Genomic DNA, 23,796 nt, shown 5'->3' on the forward strand with positions numbered 1-23,796 from the left:
CCATCGTATAGACGATACACATACGAAGAGAATAACGTTATAGCTTTCTATTATACGCCTGAATGAGATATTCTAGGACAACTTTTTGGTTTGAGGCTGTATAATATAATTATTCAAACGGAACTGATGATAGACGTACAAACAAGGTAAGTTTGCAATATTTTAACATTTAAATGTATGCAATTTTCGGTTCTACACAACGAAATGCTCTAGTTCTTCACAGAAAAATGTTGAATATTACTTGATTTACTAAATAGTACTGTATATCTTTAAGGCCAATTTACACAGCAGACAAGCGGTAACGTTAATCGGAATACCGCGTAGCTTGTCCCGCGTAGAATCTGTATCCTGAGCGGAAACCGCCTGTCCGTTCAACGTTGTGTGTAAATGGTCATAAGGAATAAAATAGATTCTAGATTTGTATTATACCATACCATTACCGCTCATCTGTGTAAATTGGCCTTTAGAATTCTTTGAATATGTTTCTTAAAAAGAAAAAGTCGCCAATCCTGTGGTGGCCAAATATAGTGAGTTCGTGTTCGCTCTTGTGTTTCACCACAGTTCATAGTAAAATTAAGCGGGAAACTTTCTGACGATTAGTTGGAATTGTCTGAGTATAATTAAACAACATTTTGATTTCAGGTGGATCGTTTAAATTAATAATTGAATAATTATATTCATTGGAAATTGATAATAAATAGTATTATTATCTTTATTAACATAATACAGAAGGGCCTAATTAGGTTAAATTAGGGAAGAGTGACTGGTCCATCATGTCTAAATGGCCCAATTATTTATTTACAATGCTTGATTGATTTACATTTTCTATTATTAGTATTATTAGTAGTAGTAGCTAGCACTTCATGCGTGGCGAATACTGTACAAGCATCTACTATATATAAATTTACGTAAGGGCAAAATTCGGTAAATCGCGCGTTATTTCTAGAATGTTTACTCGATGGTATATAAAGTTGGTTCGTACTTTCGGTACTTATTTTAACCACCTGATGTAACCCTGATTACTAATTTAATTGAGTTCAATAATTAGTTATTGACAATTAAAACGAATTTAGGTTCAACGATTTGCCCCTTGAAAAATACCCGCACACAGTAATACGAGGATGCTTCGCATTTTCCTATCTCCTCCTACGATAATTGTTCTTAATGGCTGAAAACCGGTTAAACAGCTCGAGTACAGCATTATAACATTGAAGACAGGCCGATTTTGATAGATTTAATATACGTTTATACAAATGTATTGATTTGCGATGAATGGAACATTCCAAATTATTTGGTTTAACCATGGAGGTATACTTCCATGGTTTAACACATGTAGGTACATTTATGAGCCCTTAGAGAATAAACTTAAAACCTTAAGATATAGTATTCCAATACCTATACAAAACTGTAAATACATATTAACCACTTTTGGTCGCCATTTGAATCGCAACTTTCTTACCGTACTGTGAGTGTTGGTACTGTTAGATATAATATAAACATAATATACTAATAAACTGAATTACTGTGAGTGTGGAAGGCTTTACTGTTAGATTATAAACACATAATATACAAATAAACTATATTACTGACATTTTCTTAACGTTTGTATTATTAATAATTACAAACAATATAAACGTCGTAGTGGTGTATCGTTACATCTACTTTACTATTTCAATCGACTAGGACAGTGACAGTTTTAACAAAGTATTAAATCGCAAATGTTTTACTGTATTTAGTGGTATATTATTTATAGGCCTATAAAACATGAACAAAATATTTCGTTGCTAGGTGGATAAAGAATATATTAAAAAAATGTTCCTCTTTGTACCTTTCCTCAACCTTAATGTTACATACAAAACACAAATTGGGTTTGTTTAAATGAGTCAAAAAATATAAAATTTGGTTTCTCTTTCGGAAGTAATTCCCAGGGTGCTAATTTTAGTTGACTGCATAAATCATCGTGTCTATTTATTCGTTATAAACGACAATGTATTATAGTCTTGCGGTACGTACATTTGAAATCGCCAGTTTTTTAAGCTGAAATTGTGTGTATTCGAGAACGCCCATCTGTGGGCACGATCTAGGTGAGCGAGCGAAGCGAGCGTATTATCAGTTTCTAATATTTTCCTTCCCTAAGAATTACATGTTACTGGTTCCAAATATTCAACTTAGTATTGAAAAAAGATAAATATTTTTTTTTAGAAGACAATTTGTGAAAAAAAATAGCCTCGGGAGAACACGACCACTTCAAAACATCTCAAACTAGGCTACAGAAGTAATTTCCCCATGAGGGATAGATAAAGATATATTGAATTGAATTATGAAACACCTTCGAAGTCCCTAGCCATGTCCTTTAGTAATTACTGGTTTCAATGCTCTCTCTCTCCCCCTCAGACTGTAGAATGAACATTCACTTCCTACGGTACGACATTTAACAGTAAATTAACAAACAAGGTAGATGTTATTATTAGATACGAAGGCGAAAAGTTGAAGGAAAAGAGTTCACGTGGAATTAAACTGATACATTTGTTTGTGACATTAGTGATTTTGGAGGGAAATATATATCGTAATATTATAATGTTTGTCCCTGTATTCATACAACCAACCCGGAAACACCAATTGGTATTCAGTAGAAACCCCTGGTAAGCCCTTTTATGGGGACACCTGAGTTAAAAAGACAATTTGTTTGGCCTTTGAATAGGAGTTCAGTGTGATAAACACTGAATGATCGCAATATTACAAATACTGATTTCACACGTCACACGTCAGAGAAAGCGTACATTTACAAAAATCAGTTGAATGAAATTACAAAACGTCATCAACCCGATTAACAATTAACAGTGCATGGAATGAAATGCGAATGGCTATAATAGAAAAACATGTAGGCCTACTGTGAGTATACATTATTCGACAACAAGTTTGTCCTTAGAGGTGGCCCCCTTCCTCTGAATAGGGGTTAACCTAAAACATTACCTTAAACTGTAGGACTGTGTGAACTACGCCCGTTTACCAACCACCACTCCACGCCCATTACATTTTTTTAAAAAACCTCGGACAGACAAAGGTTGTCTTCAACTTTTCCTCAATCAATATCACATTTTCATAAATTCTCATCTTGATTCGAAACTGTTATTACATGCGTTACTAAGTTAGATAATGAAATAACAAGACATAAGAGTGCAGTCGATTGTTGATGCTAGAGAAATTACCTGATGTTTGATAGATGAACTAATCTTCTCCGCCTATGATGTTCAAGCGAACTAATTACGTTTTATCAGCTTACTCAGAATTGAACATTATTCATCAAATTTTTTTTCTTAATTGACAATTGGCTGGTAATCTGTCATGGCTGGTTTATTTTCGATGTTAATCATATTATTCTGAGTTCTTGCTATATTATTAGCATTCGCATCAACATCTGTGCTCCGGGGTGTAATATACATTACATTAATTTTCTCATCTCAAAAGCTATTGGACTAAGATTTTCAACCGCCAAATTCTGAAAAGCAATGATGATCGGTTGTAGAAAATACTTCGCTTTGTCGATCGACTGTCTTGGTATACTATATACAGTACGTCATTAAATCGATTTATTACACTCCTTATACTGGCTAACTTACTTTAGAAAGCTAATTAAACGTAAGTTAAGTACTTAGCAACTCCTTAGATGTACTAATATCTGGACTAAATCAAATATTGCTTTAACTTATCAACCTGCGGAAACATACTTGCAATAATTAGAATAATAAATATGATCTTAAGACCTAAAACTAACACAAACAGTGTAAAGTATAGCCATTTGCAATTTATCCGTCTGGTGCATACCCGTTGGTTTCTATAATAGTTTACTTAAACGTTTTCAACTGTAATGGCATCATAAATAGCTTTCACGACAAATTTTTCGTTGCATTCCCTGAAAAGACCGATAGGCATTTCAATGTCACGAGTCGGGGAATTGAACCAATGTACCGTAATGTTCGCATCATTCATTATATGAGAAAGCGTAAGAATACGGTAATATCTGCGCATTATTCTAATCGTCGTACTCTCGAGCTCTCGTGTCTACACTATCAAACTTTATGTAACAAAAAATGTGATGTGCCCATATAATGGACATGATGATGTCATATCACTACCATATTTGGGCATATTACTACCATATTTGGGCACATCACACTTTTTTTTGTCAAACTAGATTTATAATCTCTGCGTAAACCAATCTCTGCGTAATAATTCGGCGCACTTCATGCTTGTCTAGTATAATAATGTATACGGTACATCATATATACGGAGTAGGCCTGTATGTATATTTTTCTGTCACAAAGTCAGTAGACAGATTATAACAACTTCCACTACTCCACCTCACAGCAATTATACGATTATACGAAAAATCATGTCTTAAATAAAATTAGTGAACATAACGAGAAATTTTGTCTTCAAAACCACTAATGACCAACGTAGATATTGAAATACACGCTTTAAAATCATGGGAACTAATTATATAATTATAATGAAATGAGTTTCGACGACGAAATGTCGATAATAAAATTAATTCATGTCATTTCAGACAAATTGGGGTCTATTTAAGCAGATCGTATACTAGGAAACACAGATAAACAGGTTTCAGACGGAGTTTTGACTTAATATTAGTAAAAATATATATTTGACACATATGGCGTTTCATACGTATACTATTTGAATGTATTAAATATATTAAAATGTTCCCTTAACAGAGGTATCCTCTGAATATGGGTTTGGTCGCATAGTGTTAAAATAAATAATTTTTCCCCGTTTGTTTCACGTTAAAGTGACACAGGAGTGACTGACCTATGAACATGGATGTAATTGGACAAAAACTCTAACACAGTGACATTCCTATAGACAGATCCAGTTCACTAGTGTAAGAACCATTGAGTACATTTTCCTTCAAGGCTAGCTCAGATGTAATTATTCTTGAATGTCTATTTCATCTTCAATATTTTCTAAGGCTATGTTTTTATTTGATTCGTATACATATTAGCAATTGTAAGCACTTTCAAATAAGCCCATAGTGACTTCAGCGGTGGCATGTGTTCTAGATATTCACATCATGTCTATAGGCAATCGGTCGAAATTATCCGTAAAACTATTCTCCTATTGTATATTCAAAACATTCGGTGACGCTATTTGTACTTTTCTTGTTTTCTATATTGACTAACCGTAATTGTATATAGGAACCACTTAAGGAACCCAGAATTTAGAAATATGGCGGGATGAGGGAGGGGGTATAATTTAAAATGAAGTATACTGAATTAAATCTAAGTTCTATCTTTTTTATTTTAGAAATTCAGGCGAGGGAAAGAACAAGGCTAAATAACACAGTACCGTAAATCTTCTAATAGTAACCCACCCTCTAATAGTAACCCCCCACCCCACCCTTCTAATAGTAACCCACCTTAATAAGTCAATCTATAATAATAACCCACTACTCTAATTGTAACCCATGGGAGTTACTATTATAGTCACAAAAACTTATAATGCAGCCGTATTTTTTTAAAATAAGGAGATAATGCATGTTGATCTCGGGAGTGGGAGAGGATTAAGTGTTTTTGAGTTTTGAGTTTTAAAGTTAGAGTTCAACCAAATTTGTTTATTCGTACTGTTTTATTATTTTGCTATGAGTTGCTGACCGGAAAAGTTGGGGGTGGGTTACTATTTGCAGGTGCCTAATTTAAGATTAGTAATTAGTAACCCACTATTCTAATAGTAACCCAGCCTAAAAAACAATCAAAGAATAATAACCCAGGGTTACAATTAGAAGATTTACGATAAACGTTTATTAAATGACTGCAAACAGGCCTCATTACCCCTTCCCAACTGCACTTTATCTATCGTGGCTGCAATCCATGTCTAAATTTACCCCAAATTTACCGAATTTCTTTCGTAATTATTGTTAATCATTTATGCATAGAAATCAGCAACAGCACATGATCCTTCGTTATTACGATATAAAATTGTCATCAACGGCCAAGTGCACAGGCGATGTAACCTTGTTCTTAAAATCCGGATTACTTGGCCTAACCGTAATTACTTAGTAGATCTAAAGCTCTATGGAAGATTGTCTGCGTTGCTATACAAATCCTGCGGATATAATTTACTCATCATCCCGATAGTATCAAAGGAAACCGCGGGGTAAGTTTCGAAAAAGTGACGTAAGTCTAGAAAAAATAACATTCATTGCTGATGACTTATATTTGAGTTTGTATATCAAGACAAATTGAAGATATATTCATTTCAGATTGATCTTGTTGAAATGTACTTAGCAGCAGCAAGAGATAAATTAGCGATGAAAATTGCAATCAAGACACCTTGTCCTAAAGCTTAGTTCACTTAGACGCAATGCAAGGACGTGAGCGCACAACAAGTATAATTTAACCAATCACGACGCGATGGATCATCCGAACGTCGCATGTGATTGGTCAAATTACCTAAGTTACGCTTAAGCCTTTGGCATGCATTGCATGTAACATAGTGTGAACTACGAGAAGTGATTATTGACATTGCCTGCTTAGATGTACATTTATAAGATTTGACATCCTCAGACAGAATTATGTTTTTCTCCAGGTGTTTAACTCTTTATTATTTAACTACCCATTAAAAGCTGAACATTACCCATTGATTCCTACATCATCTTTATATTCCTGACACACCACAATGATGATCATTCATTACCCAAGTATCAGTGCTGTATCTCCACATACGACAATAGTAATTACCCAGTATCATAGGAAAATTCCACAATACAGCATCTCATGTGTATCACATACTGTCAGATACGATACTGATTAACTCTCGTTCAAAAGTCACTTTGATCCTCTATATATTCTAAACTGTTGTAATTGTATTTGCTTAGTTAAACATTTACAAGTGTAATGTAACCGATACTGATGTGATCAACATAAACATAAGAACCAATTCGAGTGTTTTATATCACTCATTTAGCATAAGACTAGAGTAAGTAAGGCGAAATAAGAAACGAAATAGCAATGTTTAAATGGCGCAATTAATGGTAATAGTAAAAGCAATTTACTCTTTAAACGACCACATACAGCTATTATCATCAATTATATTTTAAAATACACACGGTAATTAAGCTGAAGATAGCAAACAATAATAAAGTGAACAAGAGATATCAGAGAATACTTTAGAATAATTAGATATTACGGTATCTAACGGTGAATATATACAAAAAAACAGAATGAATGAAAAAAAATCAGAATATATCGTTCTTAAGCGCCGTCATTAATATTATATTTGACAGAAAATGATTATATTTCATAGAAATTTAAAGTAAGCCCAGAGTTGCCCTTTAACTGGTTCGCAGTCCCAGTTATTATAGAAGATCCAATATATTTTAATAACGAAACAATAGTATTTGATATTCATTATTTTTACATTACCTTAGAGAAGAAGGAAGGAGGCCAGGCGTCATAGTTATAGCAGGGAAGAGTTAAAATTTAACTCTTCCCTGGTTATAGAAACGATATTTAATGTATAAAGTATGCATTTATGTGCAGATTCTTGAATACAATGATGAATTGTTTATGATACAGTTGTGACGCTGTATCAAGGAACCAAATATATACTGACCAACATTTGAAACAGTTGTTGTTACAGTATAATACGGGACCTAATAATATCCCCTTAAAAGGAGTTGTCCGTAGTGTTAATAGCTCGCCTCGTTCGAAAGTTTGTTTAGGTGAAAAGGTGGTTGGCCTACCCTGAATAGGTTTGGCTGCAGAATCAAAACCTCTAATTGCTCCTCGTATGTGGTACCCTGGATAGGTGGTACCCTGAATAGGTGGTACCCTGGTGTTGCATGCAGTATCAAAACATCTATTTGCTCCTCGTTTGTTTCACTGAATAGATGGTCCCCTGAATAGGTGGAACCCTGAATAGGTGGTACCCTGGATAGCTGGTACCCTGAATAGGTGGTACCGCCCTGAATAGGTGGTACCCTGGTGTTGCATGCAGTATCAAAACATCTATTTGCTCCTCGTTTGTTTCACGGGAAAGTGTCCCCTGAATAGAAGGTCCCCTAAATAGGTGGTACCCTGAATAGGTGGTACCCTGGATAGGTGGTACCTTGAATAGGTTGTACCCAGAATAGGTGGTACCCTGGTGTTGGCTGCAGTATCAAAACATCTAATTGCTCCTCGTTTGTTTCACAGGAAAGTGTCCCCTCAATAGATGGTCCCCTGAATAGGTGGTACCCTGAATAGGTGGTACCCTGAATAGGTGGTACCCTGGATATGTGGTATCCTGAATAGGTGGTACCCTGGTGTTGGCTGCAGTATCAAAACATCTAATTGCTCCTCGTTTGTTTCACAGGAAAGTGTCCCCTGAATAGATGGTCCCCTGAATAGGTGGTACCCTGAATAGGTGGTACCCTGGATATGTGGTATCCTGAATAGGTGGTACTCTGAATAGGTGGTACCTTGGTGTTGGCTGCAGTATCAAAACATCTAATTGCTCCTCGTTTGTTTCACAGGAAAGTGTCCCCTGAATAGATGGTCCCCTGAATAGGTGGTACCCTGAATCGGTGGTACCCTGAATAAGTGGTCCCCTGAATAGGTGGTACCCTGAATAGGTGGTCCCCTGAATAGGTGGTACCGCCATGAATAGGTGTTGGTCGGTGTGGCTGCATTATCAAACATCTAGTAACTCGTTCGTTTCACAGGAAAGACGGTCCTCTTGGTGTGTCCCAAAGGACAGTTTCTACAAATGTCTACGTTTATTCAACCTTCCACGAAATGTGTAACCAATGCAATGTTTGATTATCGTAATAAATTATACATTCTTAATTTACAGCGACAGACTATCTTTGTGGTATTTGCTTAATCAGTCCTATGTAATTGTATCTGCCAATCGGCACAATGAGAAATTCAAAACCGTTCTCAAATGGAGAGTGTCGACAGTATAGTATTCATAATGTATTTTTTATTTGTATTCGCCTGTTTCATTTTGAACTCCTCTTCATCTTAAACTTGATGATTGTGGTGATGTCTACATCTCTGACATTTTACCCGGGGCAAAACGACACGATTGACATATTTTCTATACACATTAGAATGTTTACGTGTAGAAAACAGATATTTTCTCTCGATATTAATTCCCTTTGTATTTTGTTGAGGTGTTTTTATCTCGTTTATACAACATTAACAATTTAACATGGTGCTGTCAGCCAACATAAACCCAAGATACGTATATAAGAACATTATGTGGGCGGAGGGAGGAAAAAGAGTTGGGGGTGGTGAAGGGATCACATAAGGGAACATTTTCACACGAAACGAACATGGGGAAATGTTTTAATAATACAATGTATTCAGGGGACACTTGTTTGGGTGCCAAATGTGTCCCTTTCGGGGTTCTACTGTATTCTGCTTTATTACTATACAGTACTGATTCTACACAAACAGCAATATGTTCATTAACTTATCAATAACACTTTTTAATTAAGATGTGCGGTATTTTTTTTGGTCATATATTATATTATTTGTTATATTTGTCATAACATACCATAGGCTAAACTCATTTATATTCAATACTCGTATACAAAGCAAACATTGGAACATTATTTGTAAATTTCAACTTAACGTGGCATTTCTATCAATCTCTTTCCATTAATCCAATAATGTTGTTAGGCTATACAATCTATCGAATTATTTGTGATTTTAAAGGCATTTTCCAATTTGGCTCACGACGAGCGACATGTAACGTACAATTTGAAGAAAACAACAAAAAAACATTGGCTCCGTTATTGGGTTGTTAAATTTGTTTTCTTAAATTGGACTGCCATTACAAATTAGTTTCGAGATTTATACATGTACAATTTAGTTTATGGTTAAGCACTAATTTTGTACAAATGAACTTTAATAATAAAAGTAATAATTTGCATTTTATGAATAAACTCACTGTCACATATGCTAAACCATACGTTTGGCTTTCGGCATATTCATTTCAACAGCAAGTTCTCCATGGGTATGTGTTCCTACGTTGGCATAGTACAGTAGAACGGCTCTTTTTGGACATCCCTATCAAGGGGACGTACATCCAGGACTAAACTCACTTATCACATATGCTAAACCATACGTTTGGCTTTCGGCATGTTCATTTCAACAGCAAGGGCTCTATGAGTATTATATGTGTTCCTACGTTGGTATAGTACAGTAGAACAGCTAATTTTGGACACCCCTATCAAGGGGACGTACATCCAGGGGACGTACATCCAGGGGACGTACATCCAGGGGACGTACATCCAGGGGACGTACATCCAGGGGACGTACATCCAGGGGACGTACATCCAGGGGACGTACATCCAGGGGACGTACATCCAGGGGACGTACATCCAGGGGACGTACATCCAGGGGACGTACATCCAGGGGACGTACATCCAGGGGACGTACATCCAGGGGACGTACATCCAGGGGACGTACATCCAGGGGACGTACATCCAGGGGACGTACATCCAGGGGACGTACATCCAGGGGACGTACATCCAGGGGACGTACATCCAGGGGACGTACATCCAGGGGACGTACATCCAGGGGACGTACATCCAGGGGACGTACATCCAGAGGACGTACATCAAGAGGACGTACATCCAGGGGACGTACATCCAGGGGACGTACATCCAGGGGACGTACATCCAGGGGCAGGGGGAACTTTGTTTGGTTAATATTGTATTACTGCCACGTATACACTATTCCTACATAATTTGCATCATTGTCTTTTCATTACATCAATTTTTATATTTACATATAGCCTTTGGCTTTGTTATTTTTTTAACATTGCATAATTATATTAAAACTGATTATTTTATTGCAAATTATTATGCTATAATGTGGACGAAATTTTATCCGATTTGATATGTGGACGTTTATTGAATTTTAACTACCCATTTATCATTCAGCAGTACTTAGGAATTATTCAGATTTTATATAATAATAATTACAATCATGTTTTGCTCATTTCAATCAAGTGCCTTTTGTCCTTCAATAATATCTGAAGAGGATCGTGTGTATTATAAATAATAATGCTTTTGAAGACTTCACCGGTTCACCATGCTATACTAAAAACTTCTTTATTTTGGACCAACGTAAAGCAATCAATGTCGAAATGTAAAGCACCATGTATTAAAAACACGTTTCATAAAGACAAAAAAAAACACTATTTTTAAGGAATGAGAACAATTATCATTTATTCCAAACATTAAGTGGCGTAACGGAGACCTGAGGCCTCTGGTTTAGGAACCCTATAAGTTGCCCTCCAACGTTGGAGGTCTCGGGCGTTTTTACTGCCTGTTTTTTCCCTCTGGGCCCTATACGCTTAGGGCCCATGGGTTCAGCCAGTGAGCGCTCATAGACGTTACGCCAATGTTGAACGTGCAGGATGCGCGGTACGCGGGATCCTTCGAATTGCCCTAAATCCAAAAATATACGTCACGCATACTTTATCAATATACTTTAGTCCAAATAAAGAGCGGCAAATTCAAACAATAGTTGGGTTTCGCAACGCTACGAATACGATAACGAAAACGGGTACGTCACACACACGTCACAAAATCACTGTTATAAAAATTACGCCTATAATATGAATTAAAACGAGTCATTAATAATTAAAATAAGCAGATAATGTATTTAACCGTGCAGAGGGAGTGATAGAATATTGTGATCTGGAATTTCTACCCTGGGGCATACAATTATTTCTACAATAATTGGAATATATTATCTGACTTTATAATACTGCGATTCTATACATGTCTGCAATTGACAATTAGCTAGAGAAAATGAAGTCTGAATGCAGTTTTGCAAGAATATACAATATTGAATATTATATATATTAAATTGAAATATTCTATTGGCTCATTTCATAACAAATTCTAAGATTAAAACATTAAATACTACATTTTTAAGAATTATATAAGAATTGCATGTAAAAATCCCGTGTTTCAAATTAGACGACTTTTTTCGCGCGAATCAAAATCGTTGGTTTTCGCGAATTTCTATCAAATATTTACCTTATTTAGACAAATATTTTATTCGTCTAATTAAGAGATTTTAATTTATGTTCCTTTCGTATGGTTTTTTAATCTAATACTATAAATTGTATTTAACACTAAACTAAACACGTTATAATGACACACGTCCATACTTTTCTGTCGTACAGAAATAATATATTAAAGGTTGTAATTGTGTTTTAATAACTGTTAATCAAAATGCCATTGTTGAATTCAATAGTTTGATTTATACAACATATATAAAATGTCACCATCTATCTACGGTGTGTTATGGTTGAACCTCCCTGTGTGGACATCTCTTGTATGCAAGCACCACTCACCTAGAAGCATGCTTGATCCTAATTTGTCAAATTGCTTTGAGGTTCTAGACCGAAATTAGTAAAAAGATAAATATGTTGGCACATATGGCGTTTCATACGTATAATAAGTACGCCGACTGATGGACTAACATAAAAAAAGACAACAACTACAGACTTGGGGAAAGTCTATATCTGACGTAATACTAGGTGCAATTGTTCGGGTGGGACTACTCGAACCTACAATCTAAAGATCACTAGCCTGGCGTTCATACGTCTAGAACACCAACACAGTGATGACGTTTGATCTTCCTGCGTCTCACCAGTGCATCTGCTAAGTTTTTGACCACCGAATGCAATTTCTGTACAAAATACTGCGTATATCAAACAATTTGATAAATTAAAAATACATTTTTTGGGAAGTTTAGTACTCTACCGGCTTAACGAATTGTTCTCATCCGAGAGTGTCAATTTAGCACTAGGAAAGTTCTAAGAGAATTGGCTAAGAAAATTAAATTGTTAGGATTAACGGCGTAGTGAAATTACACTTTAATTATGAACTGTTCCTTACTTATGGGATTATTGATTGTCAAATTGCACTTGGCATATATTTTAAACACGATTTTCCTTTTAAGATATCGAATACAAAAAAGAAAGCATGCAGCGTTTTGTGATGTTTACAATTAAGTCTGACTGAGTTACAAATCAAAAGCATTTAATTTGGCTTGTGTATGACCATGTCGTATCTTTTCATAGGATTAATAAACTATCTCTTAGTTTGATTATCTTTTGTTTGCAAACGTTTACATTATTGCGTAATCAATATTATACAGTTGGAATTGTACTAAGAATATAAATTCAAATCAATAAGGTACTTCGAATCTCGAAATCATGAAATTGTGTTGAAAAATATGTTGCCATATTGAATAATATTGAATATATACCGTCTAAATTTATAAATAATTCTAATTAAATGGTTTAATGGTTTTTAAATTATATAGCGCAAAATACAAATAGTATCTATGCGCTGTTTAGCACAAGTGTGAAAATGTTGATGTAAAATAAACCACGAAATAGCCTAAGAAAACCGAATAAATTGACCAAGACAAACAGAGAAAAAGTCCAAAAACGGAATCTCACATCACCACACTGTTTCACTCACTTGTCAAAAAGGCTAGTTCCAAACAACATCTCATCGACAACAGTGCAAGTTTGAATAATTACACTGTCTAGTTGCGCAAGATGCGTAAACCAGGGCTCCTGAACACTCCTCGACCATTGATCGGAAAAGGACTTTAAACTGGAGGTCCAGTGTACACATCTGGCTCGTGTGGACTTTAAAAGAACACGTACATCTTTCGGAAGAGTAGGGGGTTACCCTGGTGTACTGGTCCATGCAGCCCCTGTCGTTGTGGACAGACGAACAGGTGCTATTTGGTAGCAGCACTCGACTCTCTTAGAGGAGTAAAAAGTTGTGGTATGTGTCGTCCACACCTGTGCGCAATTCAATAGGCTGCAAGTGGCAGGTTATAACCCCCATTTTTACATTTTTACAAATAATACGGAGATCACTAGAGTGTCCCTGATAAAGTGATAATTACGGGAGACAACAAAGTCCCCAGAATAGGCTGTTGGTTACACGGCAAAGTGTCCTTTGAATAGAGTTGTCCCAAAAGACTTTAATCAATTCAAACTTGAGTTAGACTTTACATTTTTATATATACTGTCTGTTTAACAGTATTAAAATGGTGACTGACTATGCTAAAGCACGTTACGCTATTCTGCTTATTCAATAATATTGAAAATATGGAAAATAAATTACATAAATGTGCACGTAAATTAAACGTTATACTGCAAACAAAAATGTAATAACATTGTTAATTTGTGAACTTTACATTTTTGTCGTCACCGTTTAATCCACAATTAATCTTAGCTTGTGCCCTTTAGATATATATCTTATAATCCATCGTATGTGCGTTACCAAACGTTTAATAACATTTTACAATGGCAAATTAAACGTCAGTGAATATGTATTTATAGAAAATACGTACAAGTAGGTAATTAAACGCACTCGTGGATTTAATACAATATTTTTGTCCATGACTTGGGTATAAATAATATTGCATGCTAAATGAACCATACTTCGAGTGGACCGTCTGTATATTAAAGATAGGCCGATGATTTATTTTAATATATGATATAAAGTGGTACAGTTAGCGGGCTGATATATGTACAGAAGCTGGGTGTTTCAAGACAAAGCTATTACAGTACAACCCCTACTCGTGAAATGAAAGAGGAGCGATATATTATATTTTGATACAGGACGCTGTAAACAAATTGTGGTTTGTACAATACAAACTATTGTATGAAAGACAAACCATGTTTGTAAAATACAAATGGGTTATGTGGCAGACGGCGCCCCGTATTTTAACACTATGGGCGACACTTCGCCATGTACACGCCTTCAGGGGACATTCTGTACGCATAAAGGGGCTCTACCGTACTGTATTGGAACCAGTGGGCTAAACCCAGTGGGGCCTGGAGCTTATGGGGTCTCTGTGCAGTTTCCAGAGGAAAAACAGGCATTAAATATGTCGAAAATATTATTTAAAAAAAACGAGCCATCCAGCGTTTGAGGGTTCCTAAACCAGGGGCTCGTACATTGCTGTAATACGATTTAAATTAACATCAATCGCGAGAGAGACTTTATGTGTTTCGTTATCAATAAAACTACCTGGCTCATCAATTAGATTCCACTCAATATCAATACAAGGAAACCTTGCTACCTATTCGGCTTTTAGAAATAATTAATTTACTATCCATAAAAATTATACGTGTTGTGATGGAACAGTTTGATTTTAATTGAATAAGTGTCATATATAATGAACTACTATTCCCATAACTTTGATTTACATCCACAAGACACAGCTGTCAAATCCCATTAGCAATTGAATTTATCATCCTTATTTCAAATTTGTCATAAAACAATAAAAACCACTGGACCACGCACCATGTTCAATGTGCTGATGCGGTACTGTCTTGTCGATCGTCTGTGACAATTCAACCATGGACACATTTGTGCATATGCACGAAGTTCAAAGTTATGAAATTACTTGACAATCATTTGGTTATCGCAAAAGTTAACCAAAAAAAGTTACATACCTCCATGGTTAACTTTTGCGATAACCAAATGATTGTCAAGTAATTTCTTTAACTAAAATAAACGCCATCATAATTATACGTCACTAAACGCTAACTACACTAAACAGCAGGTGATGCGCATGCGCCTGTTATTAACACGTTCGACCGAGTGCACCCGTACAGAGAATACCTGTTGAATCATATATACGGTATATGGCACGCCATGGAGAACTAACTTATTTCACCATGGGCACATTAAACTCTTCCAAAGTAACATAGCAAGGAAACATAATGTATACGTTTCCATTTCCCTCTATTGATTATATAGTGATTCTGCAAATGATTGTCATAAACAAATTACTAATAGGCTACTATGCCAAATGTCACAGATACAATATTTCTATAAGATTACGACTATTAAACTGTTCTTTCGACACATGCAGTGTGATAATAATGAAATACTGTACAGGCAAGTCATCAACCAATCACTGATTCGAATTGTAATGATCGGTACAACATCTACGCGCGCAGCAACAGACATGTCAACCTTTCCGACTAAAATTGACACTAACAGCTGAAACCCTATTTATAAAATCTTGTTTTACCACATATTCAATTTTCCAATATTATATGGGCTGATTCTAATAACTGCCACCTGCATTCAGTTCACATCAAACAGAAAAAAAAATATGCGTCTTTGTACAAACTCGCATTGCCCTGCTCCTTCATTTCCTTTATTCCATAAATTACAGTTACAGTTTTTGATATCCACAAGCTTTAATGTGGTTTTTAATGGAATAACTTAAATTGGTTTGTTTTTGGGGATAATAGAGTCTGTTTTGTTCTTAGTTTTAATTTATCTCTGTGGTAATTTTGCATTTATACATTTTTTAATGTCTATCAATGGTCAACAATGCTAAACAATATATATTTAATGAAACAATATAGCCTTGTAAAGGTTTAGCATTCATTCATCATAGAATACAAAAAAGAAATAGAAAAGTTAAATCCCATTTATCTTGTTCGATATTGGCTTGTGAACTCTAGGGAATTTTTAAATAAATTATTTAATCATAGACATGATTATAATACCTGTGTAATAGTCATTATTTTATGACAAATGATTTATCGACAAAGAAACACCGTGATGCATCGTTCAACACTATTATTACCATCTTTTGTTCACATATAGCTCACAATCCATAAATAATTCGATTGTAATCTGTACAAATAGGCCCATCAATTTGTAAGACTCAAGACACGAAAGCTAACCGAGAGAGGATTATCCTCAATTATTAGATGCCCTAAAGTCATACATCATAATATTATGCAGCTCGCTCCATTGAGCTAGTTATAATATGTATTGGATCATTAACAGTCTATTTTGAGACGTGTGCGTAGCCATGCTCTATAAAATGTAATGTCCTCACACCCCACCCTTTAATATTATCGGCGAGTATGAAAATTGGTTCCTACCTGGACTCAATGCAAAGACGTAAGCGCAAGTCTGACACCCCTTTTACACCGCCATTTAAAATGCGGAGTTGATCCGGAATTGTATAACCCGAGTTGTACCCGGGACGCAAACATGCGGAAATGTAGGCCGGTGTAAACGACGTAAACGTTGACTACTATTCAGAAGCGACAGTTCATCCATCAACGTCACACTTGCGTCCTTGCGTTGTCATCGGCGATTTCAAAGCTTGGTTCCCACTTGGACACAACGCAACGACGTAAGCGCAACGCAAGTGAGTTGACCAATCACAAGCGACAGTTTGAATGATCCATCGCATCCGTGGGGCGCTTACGTACTTACGTTAATTAGAACCAAACTTTAAGGGCCTAGGCACTACTGTATAGATTGTTAATTAAGAATGTCCAAGAATCGATAAAATATCCATGGTCCAAGAAGCGGTAATTAAACTTATTTAGTTAGATATCAGCAAAAACACATAATTGTGTTTGTTTTTAATGTTTAATTTGCTCATCTTGATGATGTAAATATTTAGAACACGTGATGAATTCATGTCTAGCTCACACCACATTATCGGCATATGGACATTAGAATCTACGATTAATGTACTAAGCTTTGATTACAGTATCTAGGCCTGCATAATTTACCCATATCTTTATGAACTAGATACAGTACGTGATACAGAATTATCTACTTCAAGTCAATTTAAGTCACTCTTAAAAACATTGTATGAACAGAACAAACAAGAACTGCGTTTTTCCAAAATGTCACGGTGTAAATTGTTTTCTTCTCAATATACTAAAATATTGTAACTGGAACATGGTTTTAATTTGGCCAAAAGAGTTATATATCTAACAACTCTGATTTTGGATAAAAGAGAAGTAGAAATAGATGCATTGAAATGTAACAATCTAGGCCAACTTCCTAAGCACGGTATTTTTGTATTACTGCAGACCCAACCAAATTAGGGTGCTATGCAAAAGGAAGTTGTCATTGCAAACAACACCTAATTATAGGCCTATATGTATTATTATTATATATATAAGTACTCAGCTAGGCGTTGATTTCAGTTCTGATGATGAGAATAGTATTCTCGAAACATGTCACGGTATTTTAAGGCAATTTGCCTATTCATCAAATGCCTCACAATTTTGATGTTAACACCTAATCAACAGAAATTTGAAAAGAACTAAATTTCAAGATATTAATTTTTAAAAATTATAGGGCCTATTTTGTTTTTTTTTAGTTTATAAGAGTGTATGTCATATTGGTTTAAAATGTATTGTCCTCCAAAAACATGAAAAATGAAGATTAATTAAATCAGACTTTGAATAGGTTATTTGTTTGTAGTTTTAAAAAGTTAATCCCTTCCGTGAAAAAAAAAATGTTTTCTCATATAAATTGACAACAAAATGGTCAAATTCCACCAAAAACCCATTGGCTGGCAGCCAATTTGACTATATATTTTGCTTTAAATTACAGTTTTTTCAGGTAAATACATTTTTTCTCGATTCAATTTTTTTTCAAAGTGGATAACTATTATGTGACAATAAAATGGCACATTCAACAAAACAAATGTAAAAAATTATAAAAAAAATAAAATTATCGCCGATTACCATAGTTTTGTTTTGAATAATGTCAAATTTCATTTGGTCAATTTTATTGAATAAAAGAAAAACAATGTTGACTATATTTCCATATCAGGATACAACGATTCTAATGTTGTGTTCAGTTATTGGAATTAATTATTTTGGAATTTTGCTTTAAAAATGTAGGCCTACTCGAAATCTTTTACTGTTTTTTCTGCAGTGAAAATCATCATCTCAAAGTATTTCCTTGGATCACATGTGAAGCTCTGAGCTGTACAAAAAATTAATCTCGTAAATAGTGTAGATTTTATAAGGTACTTGTGCTGTTGCTAATTACAGTAACCTTTATCTTCTGAGGTCAATAATGTTATAAAGATACTCCTGGCAAGTGTTTTGAGATGATTTTGTTAATTGCACATTGTATGGAGTTAGATCTTTTGACGGTATACCAAAAGTTAATGACAAATTTGTCATTTCCTGTCTAAGATACTATGTTCCGGTCGTTATATACTTAATCATAATTTTCTTCCGAATAGATATATCATTGTCTCAGTCTCTTTGGAAAAAATTGTTCTTGGCCAGTGAACGAAAAAGAAAGTTCAACAAGCTATCTAAAATCTGATGGAACCATTAGCATACACAATTGAACAAATCTGCAGATATGCAGGCACACTTCAACAGCTTGCATGAGAAGGACGTACGCCACTCTTGATTCACGAAAGTGTTTTGCATTTTGTAGCAAAATATCTAAAATTAAAAATTCTAAATGTGTGTTTTGCATAATTACAAACAGCGAGCTGCGTTTCAAGTTCTTCCGGCACAGGGACAATTATGAACTAACGGCACGCAATATCAGGCGGCCGAAATTATCACGTAGGAAATAAAGCTCATGTATGCCCTTAGATTGTCTACTATTACTTCATCGTAGGCCTATATAAACAAGATAAACTTACTGCTTTAAACTGCCTGCCATCCGGTTGTAAATCTGGGTTCATCTTGTCCTGGCTAAGTCTTGGTTAGCATTGTCTGATCGGAAATATGCGACACTTGGGGTCCTCTTTTCTCACTCCATTTATTCTTCCATGTAACTATACGAAGAATCACTGAAACAAGACATACACTTTTTAAACATATTACATTATTTATAACGCGTAACAGGGTTACATTGTTAAAATTGCATATGCATATTTGAAACAGCAAAGATACCTATTTGTTTGTTTATATTCCTATACACAAGTTTTAGTTGTAACTTGGTGTGATGTTGGTAGTCTTTTGTTTTTTAGTAGGAATGTACATTCCCATTTTGTATTTCTATGTTGCTATTGTTATATTTTGTTTCTTTGGACGCACCTTCACAAGTTGAAGTGTGCCACTGAGAAAAAAAAAGTGCAGTGCTAATAATTAATTATTATCATTATTATTACCACTGACTAACCACGTGCGCATACACTAAAGAATATCTTTGAAGTTGCAGAAGGTATACCAGCTGTGTCACAACCTTGCTTATAGTTTACTAAGCTAGGCCTATATGATGCCTACTTTACATACGCATTTATTATAGTATGTTATTTTCAAAAAAGAAGAAACTAATAAACAAAATCCTTGTTGAGAGAAAGTCTAAATTGCACTAATAATGTTCCGTACCATAGTAACGGTTATTGTGTAATTGTGCTTTAAAATAAGTACAGTGTGAAAAACACCTTTAATGCATAATGTTTGTCATTTTCTTTCAGAAATTGCTCCCTAGTGGAATGTCTCTGAAATCCGTTAATGAGCACTGTTAAACCGGATGTAGCGTGGTGGATTAAAAGAAAAGGGGTAGGCCTACGTCGGAAATCGGGACAAAATCGACCGTGTTCAACTTGGATTTTAAATCAGATACCGTACGGGCATATTGCTATTAATAATTCTGTGAATGTAGTATACAATTGACGGCGATTATCAAACCGACATTTTCAAAACTGAACATCAATTGAATTACACCACGAGAATAGTAGTCAATTCTAAAATATGGGACGCCAACGGAACCAAATTTAGTTAGATGATCACTTGTATAAATGTCATAGTTGTTTATAATATGACAGCCGTTGAAATGCATACCCAAAAGCAGTTAAGATTTTGTTAGAGAATTTGTTTCTAGCAGACTAAACATGGCCAACGTTACGATCGATACTGGTTCATTTACTGTGCCAACCATTCAAAGAATCAGTGAAGTCGGATCGCTTCTGATCTCCATCATAGCGGTGCTTGGGAATCTTATCGTCATCGGCGCAGTTAGCATATTCCGACCGCTCCAACGTAAGCATAACATTTTAGTTGTGAACTTATCGTTTGCCGATTTTGCTTATGGCTGCGTCAGCTCTTTTTTAGGGTTGCTAATGATGGTGAAGTCTGCAGATAATAGTTTAGAAATAGCACTGGCCTCTTTGATCATGATGGATTGTTTCACCATAATATCATCACTTAGCATTCTGGCAATAACTTTAGAAAGAGCATTTGCTATCATGGCACCATATAAACATACAAAAGTTGTTACTCAAAAACGACTTGTATTTTGTGGTATCGCCTGCTGGCTTCTTGGCGCGCTTTTCAGTTTTGTCAGTATCGACATCGTGTGGTACGCTCAGGACTGCATCATGGACACAACAATAATCACTATCCCAATTTTTCTCGCGTGTGTGTTGTATATACCTATATTCATCATAGTCAATCGACATGCGCAGATGCTAAGAAGTAGAGTGGGAATGGGAAATAAGGTAAAGACCGCGTTGAAAACGCTGAAAACCTTTGCCATTGTTGTTGCTGTTTTGTGGGCATGTGTTGTCTGTTCTGTCGTTAGCATCATCAATTGCGCGCAAATAAATAACCAGCGTGATTTTGAAAAAAGTGCCCAAGCGCTTCATCTACTAATTCTTGCTTTTCCACTTAGCGCAGCTTGTAACCCTTTCATTTATTGTTGGCGAAATGCTATGTTTCGTAGTGGAGTTAAGACATTTTTTCAGAGAATGTTTTCTTGTCACAAAACAGAGATGTACTATACATCAGACACTGTAATGAGAACAGCATAAGTTAGGAATACAGAAGTGTATTGCAGAATTTGCCGATGAAAAAATATATATGCCATGAGATATTTTACAGAGATTATTGATCAAAACAGAGTAAGATGTTAGCCCACATTATTTATAATGGAAATGGAAAACGAAAGTTATTTTAACTCTATCAAGATTAAGGGCGATACGGTCAACTCGATGGCCATCTTCACAAAGTGTCAAAAGTACAACCATCAAGTTATTGCTGTTACTTGCGTACACGGACATCTCGCATACATAGACAAGATGTTGTTTTTCAATATTAAGCCATGTGAGAATGACATGCTTAATTAACTCCGACTTTCGATCGCTCACGTGTCAACATTAATACACACGCCTATGTCACAATACTCATCATTACGATTTAAAGTGATCATTTAGGTAAGGTGATGTTACCTTTGGTGACGTCAGCCGCTATGACCAAAACATTCCGTCGGTCACATTCTGGGTCCAATATAAATGTAAATTGTGTTTTGCTCGTTCACGCAGTTTTAATAGAATTGAAATGTCGAATGTGTATTCACATGTTTTCTGTCCGTGTCGCGTGTGTCGACAACCTGTTATGAGAATGTATTCTAATCCAATAACTTTGCCTAATAAAATCAACGTGTGCTTTATTGTTTAATTTATTGTTATTTATAAAAAAGGAATAAAATATAACGACATATCCCTGATAGTTTCGTAAATCACAATTGATAATGGTGCATGTGCGTGTCTAGCAATTGTCGCTTCGGCTATGTTATACATAAATACAATAAATTCTGATTCTTTATCATACTGTGCAAACTCTCCATTTTATAGTTTCTCTCTACTAACTAAGCAACTTCACAGCCACATTGTCAATTAAAGGAACTGGATGACACTGTTTGTATGACATCTGTGGATTGATACAAACAGTCATAAAGATGTTGAAAAGGTTGAACATAGTAATTTAGCTATACACTATACTTGACATTGCCTTGCGTTTTACACGCGTTTCACGGTTTACACACCGTATTCGTTTACAGTGTTGAACGTTTAAACGTTTTTATAATGACAGTAGAATCTATCGTTTATTATAAAATATAAACCTTTGTAGACCATTGATAATAACTCCACGTAACGAATATAAATCTTAAACCAGGAGCATACTCATTTAAAGAGACAGTACCTTCGGGCTAGGGATATCCCCTGATAGGCCTAATGGATGTCCTCTGAATTATTATTATTAATTGTAATTGTATAAGTATTTAAATTTGTATCCGTTTTTGTCGACAGGACCACAATGCAAAACAAGTATATTTCTACTTGATTGTGTATAATCCTGTATAAATATGTTGTTAAATAAAAAAATAAAATAAAAAAAATAGGAGATGTTCTCTGTAAAAATAGGTATATGATAAATATTTAAAGTTTTATTTTTGATATTTAATGTGTACATGTATTCTAGATTTCAATTATACTAGTACTTAATGTTCATCATAAATACATAATTCTAAACTATAATATGCATCACAATTCGCCATTACATAATAGACTTTCAGACTGGTAATGCAATTATTATTGAAAACGTTCGTGCCTATATAAATATCATACAATATTAATGTACTGTATTTTATTTATTTAGTCTTCTGTGAACTCTGTCAATTGTACATCGCTGCAATAAATGTTGCTACATTTATTAATTTTAATGTAATAACTATCTAACCATTTCATCAACTTGAGTAACGGCACGTATTTTGAATAAGTTTTTCCATGGAGAAGTTATATTTCTCAATTGTTTTTAGGAGCCATCAACTGCCATTGGCTTGGTTTGATAAAGTGTAGGCCTACATTGTTTGTTTGTTATTGTTGACCATAATGTGGAAAATAAACTGAAACTGAAAATGTATAAGCCTAATTTTATGTGCTTTTCAACAAAGTACTGTAGGCAATCACTCATGTAAATATTAATAGTAATATTGCATAATGTAAAGTGTAAATGTATCTGCTTAGGCCTAATGCTCTACCGGTCCGGTCTAGAACTTTTTATTCTAAATTTGACCGAATATCTAAAATGTCACTGCCTAAAGATCTGTCTACACTAGTTTGACAACAAAAGTGTGATGTGAATTTTGAAGTTTGATAGTGTAGACAGCGCTTAACGCCGCAATCAGTAATTGTGCTGCAA

The 23,796-nt window shown here is 35.0% G+C and overlaps 1 protein-coding gene across 1 annotated transcript; it reads left to right on the top strand.

Moving 5' to 3' along the window:
* Nucleotides 1-22,744, top strand: LOC144837067 (adenosine receptor A3-like). The gene is made up of 2 exons (XM_078692057.1): nt 1-146; nt 20,292-22,744. The coding sequence occupies exon 2, from the start codon at nt 20,709-20,711 to the stop codon at nt 21,624-21,626; it is 918 nt and encodes a 305-aa protein (XP_078548183.1). The 5' UTR covers nt 1-146; nt 20,292-20,708; the 3' UTR covers nt 21,627-22,744.
* Nucleotides 22,745-23,796: the final 1,052 nt, after the last annotated feature.

This window comes from Antedon bifida, chromosome 3, assembly GCF_963402885.1.
Source record: "Antedon bifida chromosome 3, ecAntBifi1.1, whole genome shotgun sequence".
NCBI lineage: Eukaryota > Metazoa > Echinodermata > Crinoidea > Comatulida > Antedonidae > Antedon > Antedon bifida.